The 27,366-nt window shown below is 42.6% G+C and overlaps 1 protein-coding gene across 10 annotated transcripts in view; it reads right to left on the bottom strand.

The window, feature by feature from the left end:
- Nucleotides 1-27,366, bottom strand: part of rimbp2b (RIMS binding protein 2b) — an 81,762-nt gene that overhangs the window by 7,178 nt on the left and 47,218 nt on the right. For 2 of the 10 annotated variants that reach the window (XM_087170371.1, XM_087170373.1), the window contains exons 4-21: nucleotides 24,181-24,303; nucleotides 22,677-22,781; nucleotides 20,452-20,502; nucleotides 19,932-19,952; nucleotides 17,386-17,590; nucleotides 15,953-16,101; nucleotides 15,180-15,259; nucleotides 14,423-14,532; nucleotides 13,464-14,342; nucleotides 10,311-10,483; nucleotides 9,284-9,958; nucleotides 8,812-8,961; nucleotides 8,168-8,329; nucleotides 4,450-4,558; nucleotides 3,820-3,945; nucleotides 2,282-2,463; nucleotides 1,876-2,044; nucleotides 1,211-1,314 (exon numbers count right to left, since the gene is read on the bottom strand). In XM_087170371.1, coding sequence (XP_087026497.1) covers nucleotides 1,211-1,314; nucleotides 1,876-2,044; nucleotides 2,282-2,463; nucleotides 3,820-3,945; nucleotides 4,450-4,558; nucleotides 8,168-8,329; nucleotides 8,812-8,961; nucleotides 9,284-9,958; nucleotides 10,311-10,483; nucleotides 13,464-14,342; nucleotides 14,423-14,532; nucleotides 15,180-15,259; nucleotides 15,953-16,101; nucleotides 17,386-17,590; nucleotides 19,932-19,952; nucleotides 20,452-20,502; nucleotides 22,677-22,781; nucleotides 24,181-24,303 — 3,573 coding nt within the window. Of the gene's footprint in view, nucleotides 1-1,210; nucleotides 1,315-1,626; nucleotides 1,690-1,875; nucleotides 2,045-2,281; nucleotides 2,464-3,819; nucleotides 3,946-4,449; nucleotides 4,559-5,798; nucleotides 6,579-8,167; nucleotides 8,330-8,811; nucleotides 8,962-9,283; nucleotides 9,959-10,310; nucleotides 10,484-13,463; nucleotides 14,343-14,422; nucleotides 14,533-15,179; nucleotides 15,260-15,952; nucleotides 16,102-17,385; nucleotides 17,591-19,931; nucleotides 19,953-20,451; nucleotides 20,503-22,676; nucleotides 22,782-24,180; nucleotides 24,304-27,366 lie in introns of all 10 variants that reach the window. The other 8 variants (XM_087170372.1, XM_087170374.1, XM_087170376.1 and 5 more) reach the window with 6 other exon arrangements.

The raw sequence follows: 27,366 nt of genomic DNA on the forward strand, positions 1-27,366 counted from the left end.
TCCTCACTCCAACTTAAATGAATAGCTTGACACTGTCATGTCAAGAGATAGATACCACGCTCATGTCTGCCTGGTAAATAAAAAGAAAACAATTAGCTTAGTGCAAAGACTGGAAGGAGGCTGAAACAGCCTGGCTTTGTCCAAAGGTCAAAAAAAAGAAACAAAAACGTCTAGCTCCTCCAAGGCTGACCTCCATGTTGTATTTTGTTTGTCTAATCCATGCAAAAAAAAAAAAAAAAAAAAAAAACCCCAAAGTGTAAAAATGACAATTTGTGGTTTTGTTTATGTGCCAGATTATTTCTTGGCTGGATGCAGTAACTTCCTGGAATCTTGTCTTCACCATGACGTTATCATTTAGACTGAAATTATGCATCAGAAAATCAGTTCATGTCAGACTCTGAGTTTTAATTCCAAGTGGTAGATATTGAGAATTTCTCACAGCCACGGTTCCTCCCACATGGTGAACTGTCAAACAACAAACCACTGGTAAATTGTCTGCAAAGCCACCACAGCTGACTGCTGCATATGAATTAGACTCAATATTAACACTGATGCAATTGATTCAGTTAATTTCAGAGTCGGTATAGAGTTAGTTTCTATTTGGTTTAACCTTTTAATGAACTGCTCCAAATACAAGACACCACAAAAGGAGCTATTTAGGCTGTTTAAGTGATGTAACTACAGGGCCAGCTGTGGGGATCCGTGTACTGGAAGCTTTTCCTGTTCGTCACATTCTGCTGACATTATGTGAATTCAGTATGGCCTGCTGTAAAAGCACAACTTGTCATTTTTACACTCACTCAAACAAGATATAACGTGTTAATTAGTCAGCTTTAGACGTGCTGGTAGGCAGATTTTTTTAAATTGTTGACAGAACAAGGCTACCTGCCCCCTCACCCCCGTTTCCAATCTTTGTGCTAGGCTAAGCTAACCAGCTGCTGTATCACTACATGGAACAGACAGACAATAGAGTCTGAGAGTAATATGAAGCTTGTCATCAAACTCTCGGTAAGAGAGTGAATAAGCATATTTCTCACAATGTCAAACTATTCATTTGAATTCTGAACTTCTAAATGACAAACACAGTATCCTTATCTCACTGCCTGTGCACTTGAAAATGTTCAGTGCTTTTATGCATTTGTTAACATGATGATGGTGACAGAGAATGGTCAAGATAAAGCGGATAGCTGGTACTACGGGAGGACAGTACCTCTACATCAACGTTAGGGGAGCTCTCTCTGGGGTCGTAGTCGTACAGGGCGACCATTCTCCGTGTTGACATCGGGTGTTGACGGCCGCTCCGCCTGTTCCTCTCTGCGAAGAGGAAAAGTCATAAAGACAGACACAAAGATGAGAGTAATCAGAAGTAATAATATAAGAACTCCACTGAAGGATGCGATGACCAGTGACGATACATAATAGCCTCATAAGTCCAACAGTCTTTGCAATATGTGATCATCTGGATTTCAAAGTAAACTATGTCCATGTTAGTATTTGGGGAAGGCTTAGTGACAGTAAATATAGGAGAAATTAGTCAAAAGTTCACAGATGAAAATGGATGGCGAGGGGTGAAAAAAGCAGGAAAGATGAAGCAGAGAGAAGAAGAGCATTTCACTGGGCACAGACCTCTCTTGGACTTTCTGGACCTGCGATTTATTGAGCGGCCATCTTTGAAACGGTCGCAGTTCACTTCACAGGAAAGCAGAAAAAAATAATTAAGTGAGAGGAGTAGAGGAAAGGAGAAATGCGTCAGTAAAAGACAGTTTAGTAGAACATAAAGTTGCCCAGAAAGACATAAAGGGTATAAGGTCAAAGAAAGAAAAAAAAAAAAAAAGAAGAAGTTGAGGGGATACTGTGGGGAAAACGATGTCTGACCTAACTTCTCCACAGGAGTGTTGAGTGGCAGGAAGCCCTGTTTAAGGAGTTGGTCCATCATCTCATCGTCCTCTGTTTGGATCTCAGAGACCATGTTACAGGGGATCAGACCCACTCGTTCTCGAATCTCCGCCCTGTAGAAGCCATCCGTATCTTTATTCCCAAACACCTGAAGGAACGACAGAGTGTCAGGGGAAGACATCCAACCAGATACCATCAAACCTGGCCAGAGATTCCTAAAATTCATGTGTAATTCTATGGACTTTAGACAGCATTCAAGCATGGGGGATTTTAAAGAAATAAAAAGACAAATGAGAAGTCTAGCATAATTTCTCTACTTTATTTTTTAGTTAGGTATGAAACATATCCATCTCAGTAGAGTAGTGTCTAAGAATCAAGCCACCACCTTGATGATCTGGCCCTCCTTGAATGGCAGCTCCTCATCAGCAGCATCAGGGTTGGGAGACATGGACAGGGGGTCATAGTCAAACAGAGCCACAAACACACGGGTCAGCTCCTCTGGCTCTGATTCCTCATAGTAATCCGGGGAACGCCGTCCCCGCCCGTGCCTGCGACCGCCATAGCCGTCTGAAACATAGAGGAGGCCTCTGCTGCTACTACCAGCCTTATACAGCCACGCTGGCTGTAGAGGCAATGAGAGCAGAAGATGTCTCTTTGTTAGAGCTGACAGGGGAGAGGGCGATGAGATTCATGTGTGAAAAAAGAGCCAGAGATCGAATGCAATAATTATACTTTTAGTTTTAATCTCGTTTCTTCTGTTGTGTTCACGCACTAAAAGCGAACAACGTTTTTACAAGAAAGGCTCGGTACAATTGTAGCACAGCAGGGTTCTTCGTTCACACATCTCTGCTTGCTGGCGTGACAGTCACCAAACATCATAGGACACAGTACAACACAGCACAGACAGGAAACACATGTCAAGCAGTTTTTGGGGTGCAAGGGAAACTGAATGACACAAGTAACACTGCACTATTGTTCATTGCTGTTTCACTGCCTTATCTCACAGAGGCTGATTAACATGCATGTTTTGCTGGGACTGGACGTGTTGAGGAGAGCATTCCTACATCCAATGCGGGTGTGATGTCATGCTTTTAGGCCACATCTGGAAACAATGTGCAGCGTAAAAGGGCAAAGGAGGCGCGGTCCCGAGGGAGAGAACACATCAAATGCCCCAGCAGTTCCTGGCAACACAGATATCAGGGACAGTGAGGGGGAAGGGATGAACCTGATATCAGTTCTCCATGCTTCTCATGGATCACCATGTTAAATGTTTCAATGGCAGATTGTCTGAATAATGGCTCAGAGATATAGCAACCAATACCAACTAAGCAACTGACGTATGCTTTTTTGAAAGATGTAAAACGTGCTTCAACGGTAAAACATGTTTGATTTTGATGGCAGCAGAGTAAATGAATGTGCAACCGAGTGATACCAACAAGGCAAGAATGCACTAACTCTTCCAGAAATGTGTCTTTCCTTCTCACTGCATTGTAAACAGCTCATGCAAAATTAAGAAAGAAAACGGGCTGCTGGCTCATAAAGGCAGGAGGAGAAGGAAAAGAAGAGGTGGCAGAAAAGGTTAAGGAAGAGGAGGGCGGGCTAAGTTGTGGTGGAGTGGGAGAGTGGCCAGGTTATGGAGGGTGAATGGGTAGAGTGGGTGGTTTGGGGTTTCTTGGGATTGAGGGAGTAGGAGTACAGACAGGAAAAGGATTTTCATTCTCCAGCAACGGGAAAAGTGGCCAGTCTTGTCTTCCCCCGTCAGCTTTATTCAGCTAAGCTAAGCTAAACTAAACAAAGCAGCTAACTGCCCAGCACAGAACAAAGACCACCATGATATCACTGCATGTGTTCAAGAACGATTCTTGGCCTTTTCTGGCATTGATAAGGTGAATTGTCATCTTGGAGAGAAGCTGCATCACATACCATATTGATCCTCTGAGGACATAGATCGCCATATCCTGCGCCGAGCTACACTGCCATAGTAAACATCCTCCTTGACGGGTGAGAGGTTCCCCTCACTCCCCTCACTGTTACTGTCCATGGTGATCTCTACAGAAGACACCAATCACAACGTTACGGTCAGAGATCCCCCCCACACACACTCTGCTCTACCCCATGGCCCATTCACTCATGCTGAGACAGTAGGATGATGACGTTGCCCTGAGGTGGGGAGGGGGTGTACAAGGCAACAGGTTTCACTCTGGAGTCACTGGGTGTAAAACAGCAATGCTTTTACTGTTGCGGGGAGGTCAGATTGGGTGGTCATGTAAACATGTTAACCCACAGTAAACACAGGCATAGGGAGTGCATCTGGAATAACTTTCCTGCAAAACTGCATGTGGACATTTGGCGAATCCAGCTCATGAGGATGGACAGCTAGAGGGTGTGCAAACACCCCACAAAAAAAGGGTCTACGTGGTTTGTTTAAGCTCTATGGGAGAGATGTACAGCTCGGCTCACACGGGTAAGGGAAACACATGGTTTAAATAGCACAAACATCAGTGGCCCTGCAGGTGGGGATGAGGCGTCTCCTCATGTGGTGACCTCACTAACCAATGGATGGAATGGGTCGTCGCTGAGGGGGGGTGCCGATGTGAACCGGCCTCCTCCCTGAGTGGTCCAGACGATCGGCGCTTCCATGTGATGGTGAGTTCCCAATGATCTTTAGAGTGAAAAACAACAGATAAGAGATTAGAACAACAAACCACCTGCAAAGTCAAGACACGTTAACACTTAAAACCATTTAAAAGAATCCCACAATCCTGTTTAAACAACTGAAAACCATAAGAGCAAATGATGTGGCTTCCATTTGTCCTTAGGGAGGCAAAATAATAGTAAAGAAAATCTATAAAACAATAAAAGAATACAACAAACCACCAAAACAAGAAAATCAAATCAACCCCCAACACAACAACATGGACTGGGGGTTAGAAAGGGTCAGATGTTTAGCTAAAGACCATTTGTTTGGTTTGTTTTGTTCTGTGCATGTCAGCTCCTTGATGAGAAAAGGAAGCAAATGATGGCACAAAAAACTGAAATGATGAGAGATGAGAGAAGTGAGAGAGAGAGAGAGAGAGAGAGAGAGAGAGAGGATGAAAAGAAAATGAAAAAAGTGGATATGAGTGTGATTGAAAATGGATAATGACGTGGTTAGATGAGCAAAGCCATTATATTTTCAGCCTGGGGCTTTGCGTTAGAACAATCAACACATTTATTATATGGTAGTGGTGATGAACATGATGAGAATGTTTTGCTGAAACAAGTGAACGAGACAAGCAAGTGCTGCATATGGGTTGAAGGCTGGATGAATCACAGCAGGCTGTAAAAGTCTGGATCCGGCCTTATTTTGTATGAAGCAATGAGCGGCAGGAGATGGTGAAATAAAGCTCCTATCACAAGGTGGAGCGCTATGGCTGCAGCTCTAGAAGGTCAGACATAGAGAGCGACATATGAAGCCAGCAGCTGGCAGAGAGAGAGAGAGAGAGAGAGCGAGAGAGAGAGAGAGAGAGAGAGAGAGAGAGAGAGAGAGAGAGAGAGCAGGGGTAAGGGCAGAGAAGACGGGAGCAGCACGTTCCCATGCACTGCACAGAGACTTTCCTTTAAATGGAACCTTTCCCCTCAAAGACATGAGAAATCAAAACTTAGTTAAATGGCCTTTAGGTAATTAAAAGCTTTACTTTAAAATCCACCTGACATTCTGAGTACAAGCAAAGTAATTCACACAAAAATAAAACATCAAATCAGACCAACCATGAACGTGTGATAATTTCTCATAAGATGAAAATCAAAAATGCCAAATGAAAGGAAGGGGGTTAATTATAAAGAAAAACAAACAACATTAAGAAAACAGAATGGCTGCAGCTTGCGGATGGAAAGTACAGCAGAAAGTCTGAATCACACACCAGCGGCTGGTCCCGGTTGAGCCTGGACAAAGACTGGGCCCTAGCCTCCCTGTGGGGGCTGTAATAGACCCTGTCCAGCTCGTTCAGCCTGCCCTCGCTCAGGGCCCCTTCCCTGGAGTAGTTTCGTGGCCCGGCCTCCCGACCAGGCCCAAAGTGCTCCCTGTTCCTAAAGTCACCCCTGTGTACCGACTTGGTTGCAGTCACTGGGACGTCAGAGAAGTCCTCCTCCACGCTGCACTGGCGGGTCAGAGTTCTTTTACGGCCCATAGCCAGCGCCCGCCTTTCTACCGGGCCCTCACAGTGAATGATGCGCACAGGTCCCCGCAGTGGGCTCCCGTGAGCATAGTAGCCTCGGTGACCCCGCCCTAGCGAGCCTTCTTCCTCACTGCCGCAGTCTAAACCGCTGTCAGGACTCTTGGTGTTTTGGCGGTTGGGGCGGCCCAGGCTGCGGTCGTCTGCACTGTAGCAGTAGCGGCTATCGGTGAAGCGAGGGGAGGAGCGCTGGCGCTGCAGGTGGCGGGAGGTCTTGCTGGGGGTGAGATGGTTGTACATGTGGGTGTCTTGGGAGTACATCCTCCGCTGAGTGTGTGGCGTTCCCGGTCGCCCGCCCTCTTCGAAGCACAGGCGTTGGCCCATGCTGTCCACGCTTTCCGACTCCTCCTCGGCCACCTCGGGGATGCTGTGGAGACGCTTGCTCCGGAGCGACTTCTGCTTCACCACCTCCCGCTGGAGGTCCCAGCAGTCTCTCTCCTCAGCTAAGTCCTGACGCTTGTAATATGCCTTCAGTCATGAACACAGGAGGCAAAGTTCCACAATTTCACAGTTCAGTATGTTCAATTCAAAAGGTTCAGTTTAGAGTTTTGTGAGGGGGGTTGAAAAGTTTTTCGAAGGTTTTTAGAACAGGCAGGAAACAACACAGAATGTGAATAGAACAAATGGGGGGGAAAGACAAAATAAAGACAGAATTAGTTATTTGTGGCAATGTAGTAAGACATGCAGTCTCATTCCGTGAGGAGGAAATGGCATGCTCTGAACAGGAATCTGTGAAGGCTCAAATATGGAGTGATAACTGATAAACTGAGCGTGGGCAGAGGTTAAATCTGGAGAAGGGAAATCAGAAATATTCAAACAAAAGGTATGTGACAGGCTTAGTTAGTTCCATGGGTGAGGGATAAATGAAAACATCAATGTGGATGAAATGAATTAATAAAAAAAAATAATAATAAAAAGAAATTGAAGACATGAAGCTAAGTGAGGTGGAGAATTAGCTACTGAGGACAAACTGCATTAGGACATTTGTTTAGCAACAATTTCAGATGGAGTGAAACATACAGAACTCCCCTCTATGTGCTCACACAAAACAATGGCAGAAGCAAATTTGACAATTCACCTTTATCTATTCCCTTAACAACATCTAATTTAAATGTATCATTACTATACATATTTTAGAACAGTAATATTTTTACAGACGGGGATGGATAATGTGCAACAGTGATTTACAAATAGATGGTAATGACAAAGAGGAGATGCTGCATTGGTGTATTTAAAAGGTTAATACACCAGTGAATACCCCTCATGAACACCACATTACTGTACAAAAGCAGGGATAACTTAAACAAATCTGCAGTGATACTGTACTGATTTCTGATAGCAAGTCTACTATAATACAGAGGACAGATCAGCCACTACAGTACCTCCAACTCTGAAAACACGGCAGATTGGCTTTATATCCACACATCCCCACTGACAGACCAAATGAAGACAGGATTGTGTACCGACAATGTTAACATCTACATCGACAATAGAAAAATTAAACATCAGGACGTGACAGACATAAAAACAAAAGTGAATATTTCCATTTAAGTACGCACTTAAATGAGATTCCCATATGCACTTGATATGCCATGACCCTTTGATACAGTACAGTATATTAATATTTACACTTCAATATCACATTCTAACATTTGACTTTAAACCTTGTAGTACTCCTTCGGTGCAGAATAAAGAGCATCAAAATGCAATGCAAACCTTAAAAAACATTATGCTTTCCGTTTACAGCCTTCCCCTCTCTCATGCTGTACAGTGATGTATACACAGCCATTCCCATGAGCTCAGCCTTGAATGAATAAAGCAGTGCTGGAGGGTCGAGGTGGAGGAGCAGGCTGGGGTGGGGAGGCTGATTCAGCTAATGCAAGGCGGGGGAGCTCAGCCAGGCAAAGCCACAACGGGCTTGCTTGTAGAGCCTGTGAGAGAGAGCAGGTACCACTGCAGGTGGCAAAACCCTCCCTGCCTCCCTAAACCCCCGTCTTCCCCACCCTCCTCCTTCCTCCCCCGGGCCATCACAGAGTGAAGGCGTGCAGTAAGTATACCTTAAGAGTGTTGTGAGAGTTGATACTGCGCCTGCGGCCCTCCTCTAGTTGCATCTCAGAGTAAAGATCTTCCTCGTCCTCCTCCATTATGTCAGACAGGTCAGAACCCCGGCTGCTCTCCGTGTGGTACTCCTCACTGTGGCTGTAGTGGTAATGATGGTGCTAAGGGAGAACAAGAGAGAGAAAGTTGAAGTGTACTAGGTAGAAATCATAACTTTATTATAGAGTCTTAAAGAGTACCGCAGCAGTGAGTGATCCACACCAACGTTAACCTTAAGGACAGAAGGTTATGTGCATTGGTGAAAATATATAATAATTATAATTATATAACAATACAGTGTACTCTAAAATTATTCTAATGTTTTGCCAAAATTTAAAAAGTTTAAAACTGGATTCTTTAAAACTTATTGAAAATATTTATTTAGAAAATGAACTAAAAATAGATGGCAGAAAATTTGAAAATAAAAGAGATAGATACAGAAATACACATTAAGAAGGGCTTCAATTTGATTCATATGGGATTTGATTTGATTCAGTTTGATTTTGCCTACATGTAGGTAACTGACTCCATGTTCTTCCTAGAAACAAGACATGAGCACTCAATAATTGGCTGAGCACAGTAGGCTGTTTTTTCTGTAAAGTACCTGTCTGCCCAACTCTGAGCCTCTGAGGAATTCATCCACCGAGGCTCCTCTCCTCCTCGCATGAGGAGAGTCGTAGCCATCCTCCTCCTCATCCGAGTTGAGTGGATGCAAGGCGTTACCTCGTTCACTAAAGATATTCCTTTTCTCAACCTGATAAGAGAAATGTTAGACTTTTAGATTGAACAAGGATCCAAATAATTTAGTGTAATATTCTTGAAATCATATTTTTTCTTAAACTAGTTTCTACTTTTTGCAAATGTAGTTTCATAGTCATTTTCAAGAGACAAACAATTCTATCTTCAAACCAATAGTTGTGTAAATGGTTTTTAAAGCAAAAAACAAACAAGGGAAAATAGCTCGTCACACTGACAGATATCGCCATAAGCATAAAGCAAAATATGATTTCCAGGCTCAGTATTAGATTCTGTTACATGCTGAGATGAATTCTGGTTAATAAGAAATCCCCACGTACCCGGTTACCCTCGGCAAACACTCTCTGGGCAGCTTCCCTGGCCATGGCCTTGGCGATGGTGTTGGGGATGGGGACTCCCTGAGGCTGCGGCAGGATCCTCTGTGGAGAGGGCGATCGCCGTGGCTGGAAGTGCGGCGGCTCTAAGTTAGATCCGCGCATGGGAGGCAGCGGAGAGGGGGAGCGCTCCCAGGGCTGGGCTGGCCGCAGGCCCACCTCATGCTCTTTGGTTTCTGGCTCTCTGGCACTTACTAACGTCTTGGACTTGGGCATGGGGTGGCACTGGAAATGAGGCTGGGAATGAGGAGGAGGAGGAGGTGGGTGACAGACGGGCTGTGAGTGTGGCTGTGCGTGGGGCAGCGTGTGGGGCTGGGCTCGAGGCAGAGGCTGCATCTGGGGCTGAGGGTGATTTGGGGGGTACGTCGATGGGTAAGGAGGATGGGTTTGTGAGTGCACTGGGTGGGACTGCGGGTGAGGGATAGGGTGGGGAGGCGCGGTGGTTCGGTGGGACAGACGTGGAGATCCCAAGAGATTGTGCGGGATGACGGCCACTGGCGAGTCCTGGGACTCTCCTTGAGTCGATAACGTCCTTACAATGACTTCCCTGGCCTCCAGACACTGAATCCTGTTTAACTCCACGGTCACATAGTCTGCTGTGGGGTACAAGACCTCTGCTATCTGCATTCACAAAGGAACCAGAGAGTCCTTACCAAAGGGCAATTCAGAATGTCAGCATGCAAAAGTACATACTCTGAACCACACCATCATAAAATCATAACTTCATGCACTTGTAGCTCTCTTATCTGCTGGCTGAAGCGAAGTACCCGATTATTCCATATTATCATAACACACAGGTTTGTTGAATTTATGTCTGAAGCAAATCTTGCCCCTGGGGGCTGAATATCAGCATTACATCATTTCTCCAGGAGATGGCAATAGAGCACTACTCACAGAAGTCACCACTGAAGAAGGCAAAGGCCACTTTTAAAAAAAACTGTATTGTAAGAGTGACTTGTAAGACATTTGGTACCTTTTGTCCCTTTGTGCACACAGCATAGCCAATCACACTGGCCCCGTTGGAGGTTCCTGAAGGTGTCAGAGTCGGCGGCTTCCATCTGATCTGCAGGACCCCAGGAGTCTGACCACACTGGACTTGCACCTCCTGGGGAGGGAGAGGGGGCCCTGGGGAGCACAACACACACACTGGATAAGGAGAGAAAAAAAACACAGCTCAACAGTGGTTGAACCATTTCTGCCAAATTGATCAAAAACAATGAATGTGCTGACCTCAGTACTATGGACTTCTCATATTCAGGAACCATTTCACAGTGGTATGAAATAAGAATATCCTCCTTCAAGGGGAATCGTGTTACATGTTCTAAATTATTCCACTGAAATGTCATTTGCCACTGGCATTTGCTGTGATACAATGAGTCAGTGACAGCTGAATCGAGAATTTATTTATTCCAATATTTTAATTTGTAGGATGATTTTTTTATATTCATAGTCATCTCTGTGCAGGTTTGTGGTGTGTATCCCCAGATTCATTTGGGGAAGATGTTACATTGGCTGAAAAAGCCAATTTCGCCGACATTCGGCCATCACTGTATGCACCGCAATATCCTGTTGCCAGATACTCGCTGACAATATTTTATGGAACGTCAAAAAAACACAGTTTGCTATTTCCACAATCTGTCAGCACTGCCTGCATACTAAACAACATACCCATCTGTGCAGTGCTGCTGCTCCCCTGCAGTCACACAGTGAGACAGAGCGAGCAGATGCAGTCAGCAGTATCTCCAAGCTGCAACGTGCAGCTGTGTGTTTGTGTGTGTGTGTGTGTGTGTGTGTGTGTGTGTCCGAAAGTCTACATTAACGCAATCTTAATCACATTTCTACACTGACTGTCAGCAGACAACACACACACACACACACAGCCTTGGAACAGCAGCAGTGGCTGTTTGGAGATTTCATTTCCTCTTCTCATATTTAAACTACACGAGTCATAAACAACAAGCTCCTCTGAGAACTGAAATGAGTGTTTAAATGAATGTTTCAGTGGAGCCACTTTCATTGATACTGGATACAAACAGCAGACACTGATTTCCAGGCAGGGGAATTGGGGGCTGCTCCCTGTGACTAATATTAATAAAAATGTTGTTATCACTAAGAACTAATGAAGTCACTTGTTTGAAGAGCACATGCTGAGTATGAGAGCCTAATACAGTGCCTCCAGACACTGTCCTCCTTATTGAGTCGTCCACCGATAACGAGACTATTTCAGACGCCTCTGATTAACATGTTCAATAGACAGATCATTTAATGATCTCTCAGCATGTTAGCTCGTCAGCTGCCAACAGAAAACGTCAATTCAAACTTCAGTGTCACTCTATCTTTGTCCTCCTCTTTCTTTCTCCCTCAGACCCTCTGTGTCTTTCCTGTGTCTCCTTCACTTTTTTCAACTCATTACTTGTCCTCATAATTTTCTAATCTGCTTTCATCTTATCCCAGACCCTGAACGATGGGGGTCTTGGTCTCCTTAAAATAAATAATCACAATCCCATTACACTGAGCACTTAGTCATAGAAAAAGCATCAATGTGACATGTCTGAACCATATTTTATCTGTACCCACAATTGGCTAATTACACTGGACCTATACTATGAGGTACACACACAAAAAACAATGTCATAAATGTAGCTGGCTGTGGAGAGACTCACTCTTATTACATTCTCACTTTAAAAGATTTCCTGTAGTAAGACAGTCAGACTGTGAGACCCAAGTTAACACTGGCAACAGCAAAGCATCAACGATTCTCATGGGAGAAATAATCCCAGAGATCTGCGCTCACTATTTACACTAATTTGGCTTCGAGAGACTCTTGTTTCCAGTGTTATGTAGCTCTATTCAGCAAAAGCTTCTTCCACGTTTTCTCATTGCACTTTTCATTTCTTTTTTTTCTTTACCATGCATGTGTCTTATCACAGTAGTACACACACAAATCCTTGAGGGCAATCTCAGAGTGGCTGGGGAAAAATGAAAATGGCAGAGATGTTTGTCAGGTTTGTAAATGTAATGGGCTTGGAGCGTGTGGCTGAGTAAATAAATATATGGCTGTGTTGGATGTAAATTATCAGATGGCTTTCCTTGTGAAATATCAGATGACTTTGAAACAGAACAGAATATGAGACTAGAACAGCAATTGCATTGAGGTTACAAGAGTTTATCATAAATACAACTTACACAAAACTTACATACTGACAGCATTTGGAGTCACTAACAAAACTAAGACTTTGGTTCAGTCAGAGGGCTCTCATCAACCTTGTTTGTGGCCACAGCAAGCAGGCAGTATGTCACCTGCTCAGCCACAAAGAGCCACATTTTTTTCTCAGGCATTAAAGGAGCTAAAAGAAGATTTACATTTTCCAGGTGGCTAAAATCATGTTTCCAAATTAATGCTAATGTTGCTTTTTTGAGTTAAAAAGCAAGTGGCCAAAAAAAGGCTCAGGTAGTAGGTTTAGCTGCTTTTGAGCTTAATGCTAATGTCTCACAATAACAATGCTAACATGTTGATGTTAAGCAGGTATAATGTTTATCATGTTCACTATCTTAGTGTAAGATAACTCGCTAACATTTGCTAATTAGTACTCAACAAAAAGTACAGCCGAGGATAATAAGAATGTTATTAGTCTCTCAGGATTTCGTAATGACCTTAAGTGTTGGGTGAATTAAAATTCAGACCCACTGATGGCACTAGATAAAAAGTCAGGGGATCACCAAAGTTATTACAATTCATCCTGAGGGGGGCATTAATGTCTGCATGAAATTCCCTGGCAATGCATCTAACAGCTGGTATGATAATTCACGCAAAAACACAAATATTAACCTCACAGTGGCACTAGAAGAAGAGTCAGGTGATCTCCAGAATCATTAGGATTCATGCTCTGGGCTATCTATGGATATATGTACTACATTTCATGGCAACGTTTCCGTCTGGACCAAAGTTGTGAACCTTCTGACCAACCAACAGACCAACATTTCCATCCCTACAGCCATGCATGTGTGGCTAAACTGATCCCTGTAGGTCTTGCTATGGCTATACGACCGTACACCACATAGGAAGAAGTCCCTGCATTTACTGAAGAGTAGAAGGGTGAATGTGAGTAAAGGTTTGGAGGCTGACCTGCAGGCTGAGTGCAGAACTCCACCGAGATTTCCCTCTTCTCTCTTTGATCCATCGGAAGCTGCCAAGGCACCTGATGCGGCTGCGCCACAACTTTCACCTTGTAAACTGTCATGGGCTTCAGGTTGAAGAACTTGTACTTGTAGCCTCCGGCCTTGACCATGTCATACTCTGCACCATTGAGGAAGATAGTGTGACTGTAGTTGCTGTTGCTCGGCATCCAAGAGAGCTCAGCAGAGACCTGTGTGATGCTGTCCACCCGCAAATAGTAAGGTGCCACCACAACATCCTTTCCCACGAGCAGAGTGCACCGGAGCTCGTCCGACGGGCCGCGATCAGTGATGCTCTGCACAGAGATACGGTAGGTGTTGGTGGCCAGATTGAGCTTTTCAATAAGCGATTTCGTCCTGCCCCCGTAGGGGACACTCATGCGAACCTCTTTATCCACCAAGACATTGTAGCCACTGATGGAGCCCCAGCCTGGTGGGACCACAGGAGGATCCCAGCCAATAATTACACTCTTGGCCAGTTGTTTAATCAGGTTGATGCGGCGGGGATAAGGCACAATGTCTTCACCGACCTCGTCAATGCTGACATCCAGGGTTCCTGTCCCATTGCTGGAAGAGCCCAGGAGGTCCATGCCCAAGCTGCTGGTGCTTAGACAGTCTAGTTTACTGTCAGACAGCAGGCTGCTTATGCTTGTTCCTGTCCCTGTTCCTGTGCCGACCCCCAGTCTCTGAGGCCCCAGGCTACTGTGGTTGAGGTAGCCAGGTTCTTTAGCCACTGTGTCCCTGTGCTGGACAGAGGGTGTCTCCTCATCTTGGACAAAATCCACAAAATTGGATGGGACGAGTCCCCGCTGTCCATCCAGCAGCTCTCCTGAGAAACAAACAAGACATACTTGGTATTGTGGTGATATTAAAGACAAAACAATAAACAGTAATCAAGGCAGGTCAGACCTTCATAAAAGCCATCCTCGTCCATTGTCCCGTAAACGTAGAGGTACTTCCCTGCCACCAAGGGGAGCTCTGCCTCAGGATGCTCATTGGGCCCATCATAAGGATTGTAACTAAAGCAAAAAACATAAATGCACAAATCACCTGCCAAAGTGTTCTGCCACCATAGGTTATTTTATGTCAAACACTGCAAGTCTCTAATATGTATGTCAAGTAAAAACGATTTGCTGAGTGCTGCTTTGAAAAGTATTAAGTTTGTTTCTATTTTTTTTTTTTTTTTTTCAAATATGACAGCGCTGAAGACAGTGTGGGTTTAAAGCTCTGGCTCTGTTTCACATATTTGTGCTATGAGGATTCCAATTATTTTTGAGCTGACAGGTAATTTTCTTTAGAGATAGAAACACTGAATCGTCTTTAAGACCACAGCCTAAAGCTCTGAGAGAGAAAGCAAATAATCTCAGCAAGATTTGCCCAGGACTTGTCTACACTGAGCAGCCATTTCAGTTTATTGTAAAGAGGTATGTCAAGGACTTTTGACCAACTCTCTTAATTATCATCACCCTCTCATTAGGACGTTTATGCTGCATCACCTTTGTTTGAGAGGTCTTGTAGTGTTAGCACTAAGCTCCTGTTTACTTTGAAAATGCACTTAAACCACTAAACCATTTCCAAAGCACTATGAGGACTTGAAAAAATTTAAATACTTATCTGCTCAATCAATTACATGAGGCTTTAAAAACAATAATACATATATACGTACCTGTACCGAGCAATACACAGACGAACCTTCCCTGTGAATCTTGGTTTGGACCTTGTGGTTGATCTGAGCTCTTTGTCCATCTAGAGAAGACAAAAAATGTATAAATAATCCTGCTTTTAACATCGAATGTTCCTTCTTTGTGGTTTCACCTTTCACCTCGTTTTCACAACACAAGAGTGGACAGAGAATGAACCTAATAAACTCATTTAAACACACCAAGATGTTCAGAGCCAAGGTGTTAAACTCCTTCAATCCCAACTGATTTTATTTTTCAAAAGAACAGAATAATCATATTTCTCCTGTTTCAATTTTTCACTTCCTGTGCACTAAAAATATTATGATCAGTCCCAAACAGTCTGTCTGCATGAGTGAAACCAGGAAGCCTCCTGCATCCCTGCTGTGTGGATTTTCTCTTGTTCAGCCCAAACACATTACTTAGATTAAAATGAAGCAGCATTTTCCCCCAAAATTGTTGAAAGGGCTGTCTGAACTAAAGGACAACAAAGGTATGAGAGAGGTAACGGATCTAACATTGGTGAGTTGAGCTCACTTCATGATGTTTAGGAGACACTCTTAAGTTTTACCTAACGTAAGATTTCATTTGGATAAACAGGGCAGAATAAAGGATCTAAATTACTGGTTGTTCTTCTCTATTGCAGCACCTGATTGTCATTTAGGATGTTTAGATAGTCTTGCCTTGTAGCTTGTGTAGCTTGAATAAAGTTACTATAAAACAGGAGCCATAACGGATACAAACGGACATGATCAGATACCTCAGAGAGGAAAGCCCGTGCTGGGCTGCTGCCTCGAGTGCGAGTGAGGAATGTTGGCTTGACAGAGAGGAGCTCGGGCTTGTCTCCACTGATCTGGAGTGGTCGAATGAACTCAGATATCAAAGTTCTGCTTGTTGGAGCCTCATTGCCTGTGGAACAAACAGAACTTCTCTCATCAGATCCTCACATCAACAATCTAAGTGAACTGATGTCAAAGTTGTGACAAAAACCACCATATTACAAAAGAGTTCATTAAGTCTATGTCCATCTCAGAGACAGAGAGAGACAGACGAAGGAGAGATAAAGAGTATAACACAGTAAAACATTCAAATATTTGATGACCCACATTGATACAAAATGAAACGTGAGCCAAAAGAACAGCACTAATACCCTCTGCATTTCTCAAAAATATCTGATTGCACCCTGTACAGCAGTGGTTCTCAAACTTTTTCACATAAAGGGCAACACAACGGACACAAATCAGACCATGGACCCCAATTTGATAAGGTTTTGTCTTAGGGTGCCCCATCTGATAACATTTTTGCTTTTAGATGTTTTATTACAGAAAGTGTTTGAAACCCATGACCAAAATAGTCACACATTGTGTCACTGTGTTTCTTATAGATGGAACTATAGGGAAAATAAATAATTCCCCTTTTTGCTGGGGACCCCTCAGGTTCCCTGGACCCCACTTTGAGAACCACTGCTATACAGTACCCGATATGTGTGTGTGTGTGTGTGTGTGTATAGAGGTAGACTCTTGCATTGATGAAATTTTACAAATATTTGTGTTAAGCAGGTATCATGTGAGTAGATAACTCACTGTACTATACTCTTTAGTTTCCAATCACTTATAAACATACATTATTAATTACAGTTTCATAGCAAGAGTTGAATGATAAATACTACTGTAATTAGTGAAGCATTTGTGAATTCAAGTCAAAAACAAACAGAGAACAGGTTTTGCCAGCTAGAGGCTATTTCTCACTATGATTGATTATTTCATTAGCAGTTTGTGTTTACTGCAGATTAAGTCAGAAGCCCGCTCTCCCAGACTTCCAATTTCAGCTAAAGTTTTTTCACCTCATTGTGAGGGACCTGACTCCTCTTCTAATATGTAGAGCGTTACTGACGGCTTCTCTCGCATGACAGAGCGGTTACATTTATTCAATTGCACAGCACTTCAGTAAGAGTTGGCTGCATCAAGCAAAGTTCATTTGGTGGCCTCTTATTTATTAACTTTCGATGTCAGACACTTGAATATAAGATCCCTACAGCAAGGAGCACCTGGAATATATCAATATTACTATTTTCTTTCATAAAAATATGCTATTAATATACTATTAATATATAACCTATAAGACATATTAGAGTAAAAGAAAAAAAAGCTTTTTCTTCTTAAGTACTGAGCATCAATACGATCCTACACATACCTTTTCCTAAGGGGGCAGCCAGTCCATTAAGGAGCTGGGACAGGGATTTGTTGGGCGACCCGGGAGATTCACATACAGTTAAGGGTTCAGTGCTGAGGATATCAAACTTCCCAGCCTGGAGCCGGAACTTCTCCAGCTCTTTAGACAGGAGGTTGAACTGCTCACTCTGAGTCCGACATTTTTCCTCCAGCTCACGGACTTTGGCCTGACGATGGTGCGGGAGGAAATTCATTGAGAGAGGAGTGGGAGTGAGAGAGAGAGAGAGAGAGAGAGAGAGAGAGAGAGAGAGAGAGAGAGAGAGAGAGAGAGAGAGAGAGCGATAGACAGAAAGAAAAGAAGAGACAGGCAGGCAGGCAGAGGGGGAACAGGAGAGACAGGGTGGGAAGAAGAGACAAGCAAAAGAAAAAGAAAAATAAGGACACCACAGAATGCAGGACTGAACATTTTGCACACAGTGCTACTGGACACACATATGTACAGTAGGTACCTATATGAATTTATACCTCTACTGTCTACACACAAATAGAACATGGAACTAAATTTTACAGTAGGACTCATAACATTTGGATCAGTCATTACAGAGAAAAACCTCTTGAAATGACTTGAAACTACCACTGACAGTACAGTATACAAATCACATGCACAACTACAGTACAGTTAATGTTAATAATACTGAAATTAAAAAAAAGCCTCTTGCTTCAAGGCAGTACGCATAACCCACACTGCACAGTCTTAGAGGATAAGTGACAATATTCTGTATTTTTACTTATTGTCAAGTTATACCATGAAAAGACCAAAATCAGTAATACGAACAAGTGGTGTAGCCAATGAGCCACACTGTTTGCACTGGTTACAATGTTCCTACATTATGATGAACATGGGCGCTGTAGTCTATTTCAAGTCAATCCCAAATACCGTACACTGTCCAACTGCTGTAAATATTCACTTGAGCACCATATGTGTATTAATCCACAGCTGAAAGCTGTGGATTAATAGCAAATGCACTCCTAGCAAATGCACTCCTTACATCTGAGTTAAAAACTACAGTGGCTGTTTGAGGGAATTGCTTTGCCTTTTTTTTTCTTTTTTTTACAAATGAAAATATATATTTGACGATACAGAATATCTGATTTACATCTGTACTGGGAATCAAGGGTCTTCAGGCTGAGAGCCACATACAAGGGAAGGGTAGTGAAGTTGGTCAATATTGTTGGTAATGGTCTTTTTCATGAGATTTATTAACAATAACAAAAATATAAAATAACATCAGCCATACTTTAAGAGCAGAGAACTTCATTGCACAAGCTAACACTGACAGATTGAACATATTTGTTTGGGCAGGAATAATGGAAATTCCAGGTGCTACAGCATGATTTCTCAAGTTGACTGATGCAATGCGTCAGCAATCACTTCTCAGTCCGAAACCGACAACAATCTGAACCAGAGATGCTCCGGAGGACACTGAAGCTACCATGGAATTTTGTTTTTACACCTGCTGCAACAGTACTTTGTCCTGTTCTGTTAAAACACTGTCCATTTCATGCAGACTGGTTGTTGCTGGATATGACATGCTGTTAGCAAACAGACGACAAAGGAATTCCCGCATTTGTGAAACAGAATTAGTAAATTAAGAGGTATTAGTTAGAATAGCATCATACAGTTCTCAGCTGTATGGCAAGTAGACCGTTTTTAAAACATGCTGGATAACACACATGCAAAGCTACAGCAGAAAAGGATCACATTCAATACACTATTTGGCATACTATGTGATCCTTTGATATCAATACAGTCTTATACACTCAAACAGCTAATAACTACTATATGCATCATTATATACATACATGACTAATATTTCATTCTAAAATGCCTGCAATGCACAAGGACGTTTTATTGCAGTTTATTTTGCTAATTAAATATATTTTCTACATTTCTTTATTGTAGTCATATTTTTGTAAACACACACTTTAAAAACATGTCTGGTCCTATAAATTTAAATTTACTTGACTCAGTGAGTTGATGGGCTTTGATTATGTGGAAATGAGATCAGTCAGTGAGGCCCCAGGTATTTATCTTTAATGGAAGTCGATCAATATTCTGAAAGTTTCTGAATCTTTTCATCAATTGTTAAGTGAATGCAGTTGAATTTTTCTTTATGATCATGTCAGAAAGACCTCCAGTTTATGCTGTCAGTCATCAAAAAGCCCTCCACTTGTGAGTTTGCCTTGATTGGAAATGTGAAACATTGGTGGTAAAGCCCAAGAAGCAGCTCTGAATTGTTCAGAAAACCAAGCAATGACCACACATTAAATCAGTTCATAACTGGTGTATGCTTCATGTTACCTTTTACTCTCTGACTACCACTATTTATTAGGTTTTAAATTAATTCAAAACTGACATCATGATGAACAGTTCTTTTGATACGTGAGGTTAGATCACCAGACATCCTGGGCCAAAGTAAACATGTGGGGACTGTATACCATAGTGACTTTACTGGGAAAGTTGTAGAGGAAATATCAAGTAAATAAATAAAAGCAGTTCTGAAATACCTGCATGCTGTCCAAGTGGTTCTGTATAAGCATAAACACACACCCGTACAGTGAACAGAGATGTAGGAAAGAAATAAAGCACAATTACACATGTGATCACTCATACACATCTTGAAAGCACAAGACTCTTGAAATTATGGGCTGCTTTGACACTCACGCATACATATCCCCCTATTATAAGGCTAATAGAAAAATAAATAATTAAATAAAAGGTAGATAATGACAGTCTGTGTTTGATTTATTCACTTTTCTGAAAAAGGGCTGAATGTGTATTTCACACGTCATTTTAAAAATATTGTGAAAATGTAAAACATATACTCAGCCCGGATTCATAATCTAAAAAATGAGAACTAACAAACAGGAGCACAAAGATTCAGTTAGCGAGGTCCAGAAGAGCAGGAAATGGCTCTAGGTATACACAGGTCTGCCCCAGGGCTGTCTAGTCCCCTACCCTCCAGCAGCAACCACATAAACACACACAGCCCCCCCCCCCCCCCCCCCCCGGAGTCCAGACGCTCACCTCTAACAGATGGACAGCGCCTTCATGTTCCTTTTTAGCCTCAACCTGAGCCTAGGAAACACAGGGTGCAGTGTTTCAGTTCACTTTCATTTATATTGCAGTTTAGTTTCAGTTTAAAACACCAATGAAAGGCCTTGAAAAACAAAATGGAAAAGCTTTTCATTCATTGGTGCTGAGGGTGAAAATGGGTGAAAGGAAAGTCACTCATCTCTGTCCACATAATATGAAGCAGCACTGAAGGATGAAACTTACTGGCAGTTAATTTATCCTTTCCTCATAGTTAACATTCACTCACAGTGCCTTGACTTTAGCAGATATTCATTTCTTTTCATATAAACTGAACAACTAGCTAAACATATTGTGGCTTTTCTTACACCATTTTCAATTTTTCAATTTTATTTATTCTTTTTAAGTTTCTTTAAATGTCAAAACAGTCAATTAATGCATCATGAAACAATTATGTGCATGCAAGAAAGTTAATATAATAAAGGAAGCATGTATATGTCACTTTCTACACTTACCTGTGAATACCAAATGCGTGAGAACATTTGAACTAAGGGTCTCAAACTACAGACCCGGGGATCAAATACAGCCATGGTTCCCGCAAAGATAGAAATCATGTCATTTTCAACTTACTGACATTTTAAAGACATAGTTTACATTGTGGGAAATATGTTTATTCACTTTCTGGTCACGAGTTGAAGAGAGCTATTCCTTTAACATTTGGTGAATGTATACAGAGTTCAGAGTTTTTTGAGTTGAGAATTCAAGTGTCCCCCCAAGAAAGAACAACTGTCTTCTGGCCCCCAGTAATTTGAGTTTAAGACCCCTGATTTATGTAAACTGTCCTGACATTGTGATCCCAGGTACTTCATACTCTAAATCATCCAAAATCAGATTTATATTTGTAGCTCCAGTGAACTCAGTTGGCAGTTTAGGTACACTTCGCTAAAACTAATGCAGTCTATTAGAACGGTCCTGCAATAACTCCTCATGAAGGTTATAATGTCACACAGAGATCCACCTCTGTTATTCAGCCTACTCTCACTGAGGTACTGGGGTAGACAAAATAATAGAAACACCTGTCCATTTTTACGCAGTACAATTCAACAGTACCACAAACTCAAACTGCAGCCGCTAAAATGACCATCAACTTAAATCAACACCTCTCTGAAACAAACTGAACAATTATTTCTCTTTATATAATGATTGCCTACTGTAGATTGTCATTTAAAAAAATGAACATGTTGTCAAGGTGTATGTTTCAGTGGTTATATCTAAGAAAAGTGCAAACAAAAATCATTTCCAACAAATTTTAAATTGTGTTCCATCAATAATAAATTCATTAGTGCATTCAAGAGGAATACGGTTTGGGTATTATAGAAGCATTACACTGTACAGAAACATAGCATAATACATCCCATTTTTCTTATGGGAACTAGAAACATCTGTTGAGGAAAACAAGTGTTCCACATGAATATGGGAGCATCTGTGGACTTTACAATTTCATAAATCTACTTTGCAGGCAATTAATTTAGGAGAATGCAGAGTGCAGCCAGTGTCTGAAGGAAGATAAGGCAGTAATGAGCTTCTGTTAATGAGAAGCTGAGAACTCTGCCTGTGAAAGGCTGACTGTGAAGTTAGAGCAACACTGCAGCACCAGCGACACTGGGGTACACACACAGTTTCTAGAGAAGGCATTGGTGACAATTCTTATCACGTTCACACTATCAGCAATCTCAGCCTTTGCTCGGCTTGCTTTGACATTACAGTCAGCTCCAGTGCACAGAGGAGGAAGACCAACCATCAAATGGCCTGGGCCAGCATTTTTGTTTAAGCAAGCCTCTAAAAAGTGTCATATCTACTCTGGGTTCTGAATGTTTGATTTGCTCGTTGGTAACAAACAAGAGTGCTCCTGAAATGTTGAGCACTCAGGGTTTGGAGAGTGACAGACAGCTGAACGATGGGGTTAAGAGGATGCATTGGGAGAGTGATGAAAATGTTGAGAGGAGTGAGTGTTATAGCCCGTACAGAGCACTATTCTTTGCTCCGCTCTCTATAGTATAGTCTTTGAGTTGACTTTCACCTTTGTTGCACTGCATGTATCGCACCAGTGCTCAACAAAAAGCTCTTTGACCCATGACACAGGCACAGGCACCGGCTGGGCAAACAAGAAAGCCCCACCCTCTGGTGCTGTGAGTGTTATGTACCATGAGTTCCCTTACCTTCTGAAGAAGGTCAATCTCCTGCTGCTTTGCATTGAGTACAGCCAAGGCCTGCTCATGCTCCAACTCTAGCTGCTGCCTCCGCTCCGCAGCCTCACGCATATGCTGTCCGCAGGGGGTGCAAGGGTGGAGAGCCGGGGGGGAGGATTGTGGGGGGGAGCATAGAGAGGGCTGCTGTTAGTGGAACTAAAATCCAACGGCACTGAGCCAACACAAAATGCATCTCCAGTCTTCTCCTCCACACTCAGAGACAACACAGGTGTTACATGTGCACACACATCACACATACAGAGGCTGGTTAACAGTGTACTGAGCTTTAAACCCTTAACACCAAGAAAGACATAAACTCTGCCACAGCAAATGCCGTGTGAGAACAGTTTATGTCAAATGATCCGCGGGAGAGATCAGATCAAATTTGCACAAAAGGTGCTTATGGATGAGGACTAGAGATGCTTTGCTGTGTGAACAAAAAAACTAACATCAATCCACAGTCAGGTTTGCTGCCCCCTTTAGGTAACACAATACCTGTTAGAAGTCTGGTTACTGGGACTGTTTGAAAAGCTGTCCTCAGCGACGTTGTCTTTGCATGATCAATACAGGGTTTTACGTTACATGAAAAGGGTGAGCAAACTCCATAGCGTGCTCACTTGTCTGTGGTCATCCATAACAACAAAAGAAGCCATACAATACAAGGGACTGAATGCTAGGCTCTTCATAATACAATATGCCCGTGTCATCCAGTCACATCACTGCTCCCACTATATGTGAATATTTGCAACACTGTCAGGTGAAAGAAGCAAATGACATTTTCATGCCAGTAAAAATTAAGGTCTAAGATAGGTAATGTCATCAAACTTGTAGGTGACATTATCATCATGAAGGGTGACCCAGTCTCTCTATCTCTTCTTCCTCCCCTTCCCCGTCGTCACAAGCCAAACTCTTAGTCCTGCCTCATGCAAAAATTACATTCCACAGTGCTGTGGTCATATAGCCAGGTGACCATACGTATGTCTGGTAAGCAGCCCACGGATAAAGGGAGAGATAAGCACAGCCACTGAGGTGGACAGAAAGCATTCAGAATGGGACTGAATAGGACTGCTCCCTAACAGATGGACATAGCAGTGATACCTTATAAATCTAGCTGGGGGAGAGGGGACAGGGGGAAGGCAGGGAGGGAAAGGTTAAGGAGGGTAGGAGAACATCAAAGGGTGGAATAGGAAAGGAAAGTGGGGCAGACTGCTCCAAGCTTCTACTCTTTCACAGCCGCTGGTCAGAACTCCCAACACGACACTGGAAGGCAACAGACATGTCAGGGACATTAGACAGTATAGTGGAAGAAAACCAGATGGAGGCAGTGTAGCACAGGTAGGAGAAGGGGCACTGGCAAAGGGTTAGGCTCCGTAAAAACACCAGAATTAGGATCCCAGGATAGACGGACTACTAGAACTAGAAAATGCACCCAGGATTGACAGATAGCGTCTGCCCTTAGAGCCAGCATCCTCACCTTGAGCACCTGCTCTAGGTTCTCCAGTTTGCCTTGGAGCTGGTTCCTCTCCCACAGGGCTAAATCTCTCTCCTGCGTCACAGCACCAAGGGCCTCTTTGAGCTGGGCATACTCAGACTTCACCTGTGCAGACAGGACAAGCAAGGAGCAAAGTGACTGAGTTTGAGAGTGTAGCTGTACTACAGTTTATTTTCTTTGGGTCAAACCAGGCTTTTAAAGTTTTAATCTGTTACATTTTCATATTTGGTTTTCACACTACCACAAACTGATTTTTTTTTTTTTTTTTTTTTTAAAAAGGCATTTAGGAATCCTAGCAGGTTCATGTCTTTCTTTGCAGATATGAGAGAGGTCATTGTCTAGCTCATCTATGAAAGAGGCTGCCCTTTCACATTTCCTGGCCTGACCATTTTGTCCTGCTACGCAAAGGTTTAATGAGGCAAAACTCTCCAAAGCCACCACCCTCTTTGTTCAGTGTGGCTGCGGTCAGATATAGTGTTCACTCACTTGACACAGATGAGAATGCAGACATAGAGAATGGATAAATGGATGGATATAATGCACATTTACTGCTGCATTTTTTGCGTTGGAACTACTTTAGTGCAGGTGCCCAGACTGGGTTTTTGTTGCACAGAGAAAGAAGGTCTCTTGTGCAGTTTTCTTGTAAATAAAGTTTTGTTTACATTGGATGTTCTTCATCAAAGCACACTGTGTGTATCCTTAAGACCTAACAACATTCTGAATGTATTTCCTATAAAACATTTACAAGGCAGATTTTTTTGTATTGCATTGTAACATGCAGCTTGCTTCTTCCCTGCATTTCGTTGGTGCCTTGCTACTTATGCTGGTGCATCGCTGCCACAGGATGATCAGTGTAATATTGTGAACCCATCAGCAGGCATGTGTGTCAAAGTGTATGTGCAAATGCATGAGATACAAACAAAATGGCCACTCACTCATTACAATATTGCTACTAGTGGTCAAAAACTCCACAGGATACCTTTAAGAGTGGCTCAAAGTCTGTGCCATCACCGTTATCTAATCAGACCATGTTGCCAAGAATAAGGAACTATTTCAAGAGCTTTAAATTGAATGCATAAATGCAGACGAAGTCAATGTAGCAAAATGACACATTCACTGAATAGCACTGGAAAAAATTTCTTTAGATTCAAGCGAAGGAACTGAAGGTGAAGGAGAGAGTGTCAGACAAGCATCTCACAAAAACAACTACTTGTTAGGTTGTTGGTCATATCTCCATCCCTCTTGAAAATGGTGTTATTTTTAAATCAAATACAGCCAGATTAACTTAACACTTGCAGCAGTGGCCCAACAGTTTTCCACTTTTCCTTTTTTCTAGGGTGGAGAAAATGTCAGGAACACCATTCAATATGATCCAATCCAATAACACCACACAGTCTCCCAGTTGACGACAGCGTAGAATCAGTGCCTCTCTGATACAATATCAACAACAAATGAACATAATATAGTTCATAAAGGTAGAGCTGTGTATTTGGATTGATTTCAATTGTACAGCTGTTCCTATTTTTCTGGTATTCAGTGTTGATTTTAAGCACCAGTATAAAAGTATAAAAAAAGATTTGCTTTAATGCCACTCAAAGCATTCCAAGTACTTAAAACAGGCAGAAGTTGTTACAGGCTAGAAGTGGGAGCTGGCTGGTTTGGGTGATAAAAGCATTTAAATGTTATTATAATGCAAGAGTAACACAATTCACTGACTGCAATGGCTGTAGACCAAAACATTAATACATTATTCATGATTCATTGCTAACCAAGCACTAAGCATTCAATGGAATGAAGCAATGGCACATTTTGTTAATACTGTACATCAATTCAACACCAATGAGGTCTATACTGCCATTATGAACAATATCTCAAAATTGTGACTATTTCTATTTCTACATATTCTTCATAATCTGTCTTCCACAGACCAGCTGTATTGTTTCTTAAGAGGCAGCATTATTCAATCAGCTTTTTAAAAGCCCCTAATCAGCAGTGACATGACTGGTTCTTGCAGCTGTAATGTGGTAAAGCCCCTTCCTCAGAGCAGCCATGAATGACTAATGATTCCTCCAGGAGGGCGTTTCGACAAACACCAGCAAAGCAAAACACAAACAGAAACTAGTGATTCTGCCTCTGAACGGCCCGCCTCCATACAGTAAAAACTACCCGCATGGATAGGAGCGACTGTCAGACCTAATGTAGACAGATCAAACAAAACTATATTTGATTCAGCAGAAGCAGGTCAATAGTCTATTATGGGCGTAGGGAGGTGGCGTTTGTAGCCCCTCCTAGTTCATTCAGATACGATAGGGATCAGAACACGGGGGTGTAAGCGAGGGCTAATATCCGCACTGCCCTGCAGAGTGCTGCTCTCATATCCGTCAGTGTGATAACAGTTCAGCATAGCTGCTCCAAGAGACACCCCAGTCCTGATAAGACATCAATAACCAGCATTCTGCCCTTCTTCAACCCCAACAGCAACCACCTGCCAATCAGCTCCTTCAGGAAATTGCCTTTCTGTCCATTGAGAGAGGCCTTGTGCTCTTTGTTTGTTGATCTACTTTGACTTTATGTTATCAGCTGCAAAGGCCTTTGAGGAATTGGGAAGGTGAGGATGTTTTAATTGACTTGGAAGCTCATTGCTTGCATTGATATGCTGGAAAGTGGAAAACAGCTCAATTTACCCAGAATCCTCGGGCTAGTTAGTTATAGTTATAGTATGGCCCAGAAAGTCATCTGATAGAGTGTTAACGTAAGACCAGGGAGGTCGTGGTCTATGATGAAACAACACAGAGTCTACAGCCATGTTAGCAGCTCTGTGAGGCTGCACATAGCCACAGCGATGCTTTGTGCAAAATGTAAAATATAAGATTATTACCATGCTTAAAATGACAATGCTAACATTTACCAGGTATAATGCGCACTTAGTTTAGCGGTTAGCATTACTAACATTTGCTCATCAGCACCAAACAAAATGTATAACTGAGGCTAATGAGAATCTCACTAGTTTCGTCCAGTCAGAAACCAAAGTCCTGACAAACAGAAATTTTGACCTGATGGTGGCGCTAACTGAAAAGTTAAGGAGTCACTGAAGTTACAACAATTCACCCTGTGGGGAATATGAGAGACTTTACCACATTTCCTGGCAATCCATCCAATAGTTGCCGA

Source organism: Seriola lalandi, unplaced genomic scaffold, assembly GCF_002814215.2.
Source record: "Seriola lalandi dorsalis isolate HSWRI2012SDOR001 ecotype SW California unplaced genomic scaffold, Sedor1 jcf7180002054945, whole genome shotgun sequence".
NCBI lineage: Eukaryota > Metazoa > Chordata > Actinopteri > Carangiformes > Carangidae > Seriola > Seriola lalandi.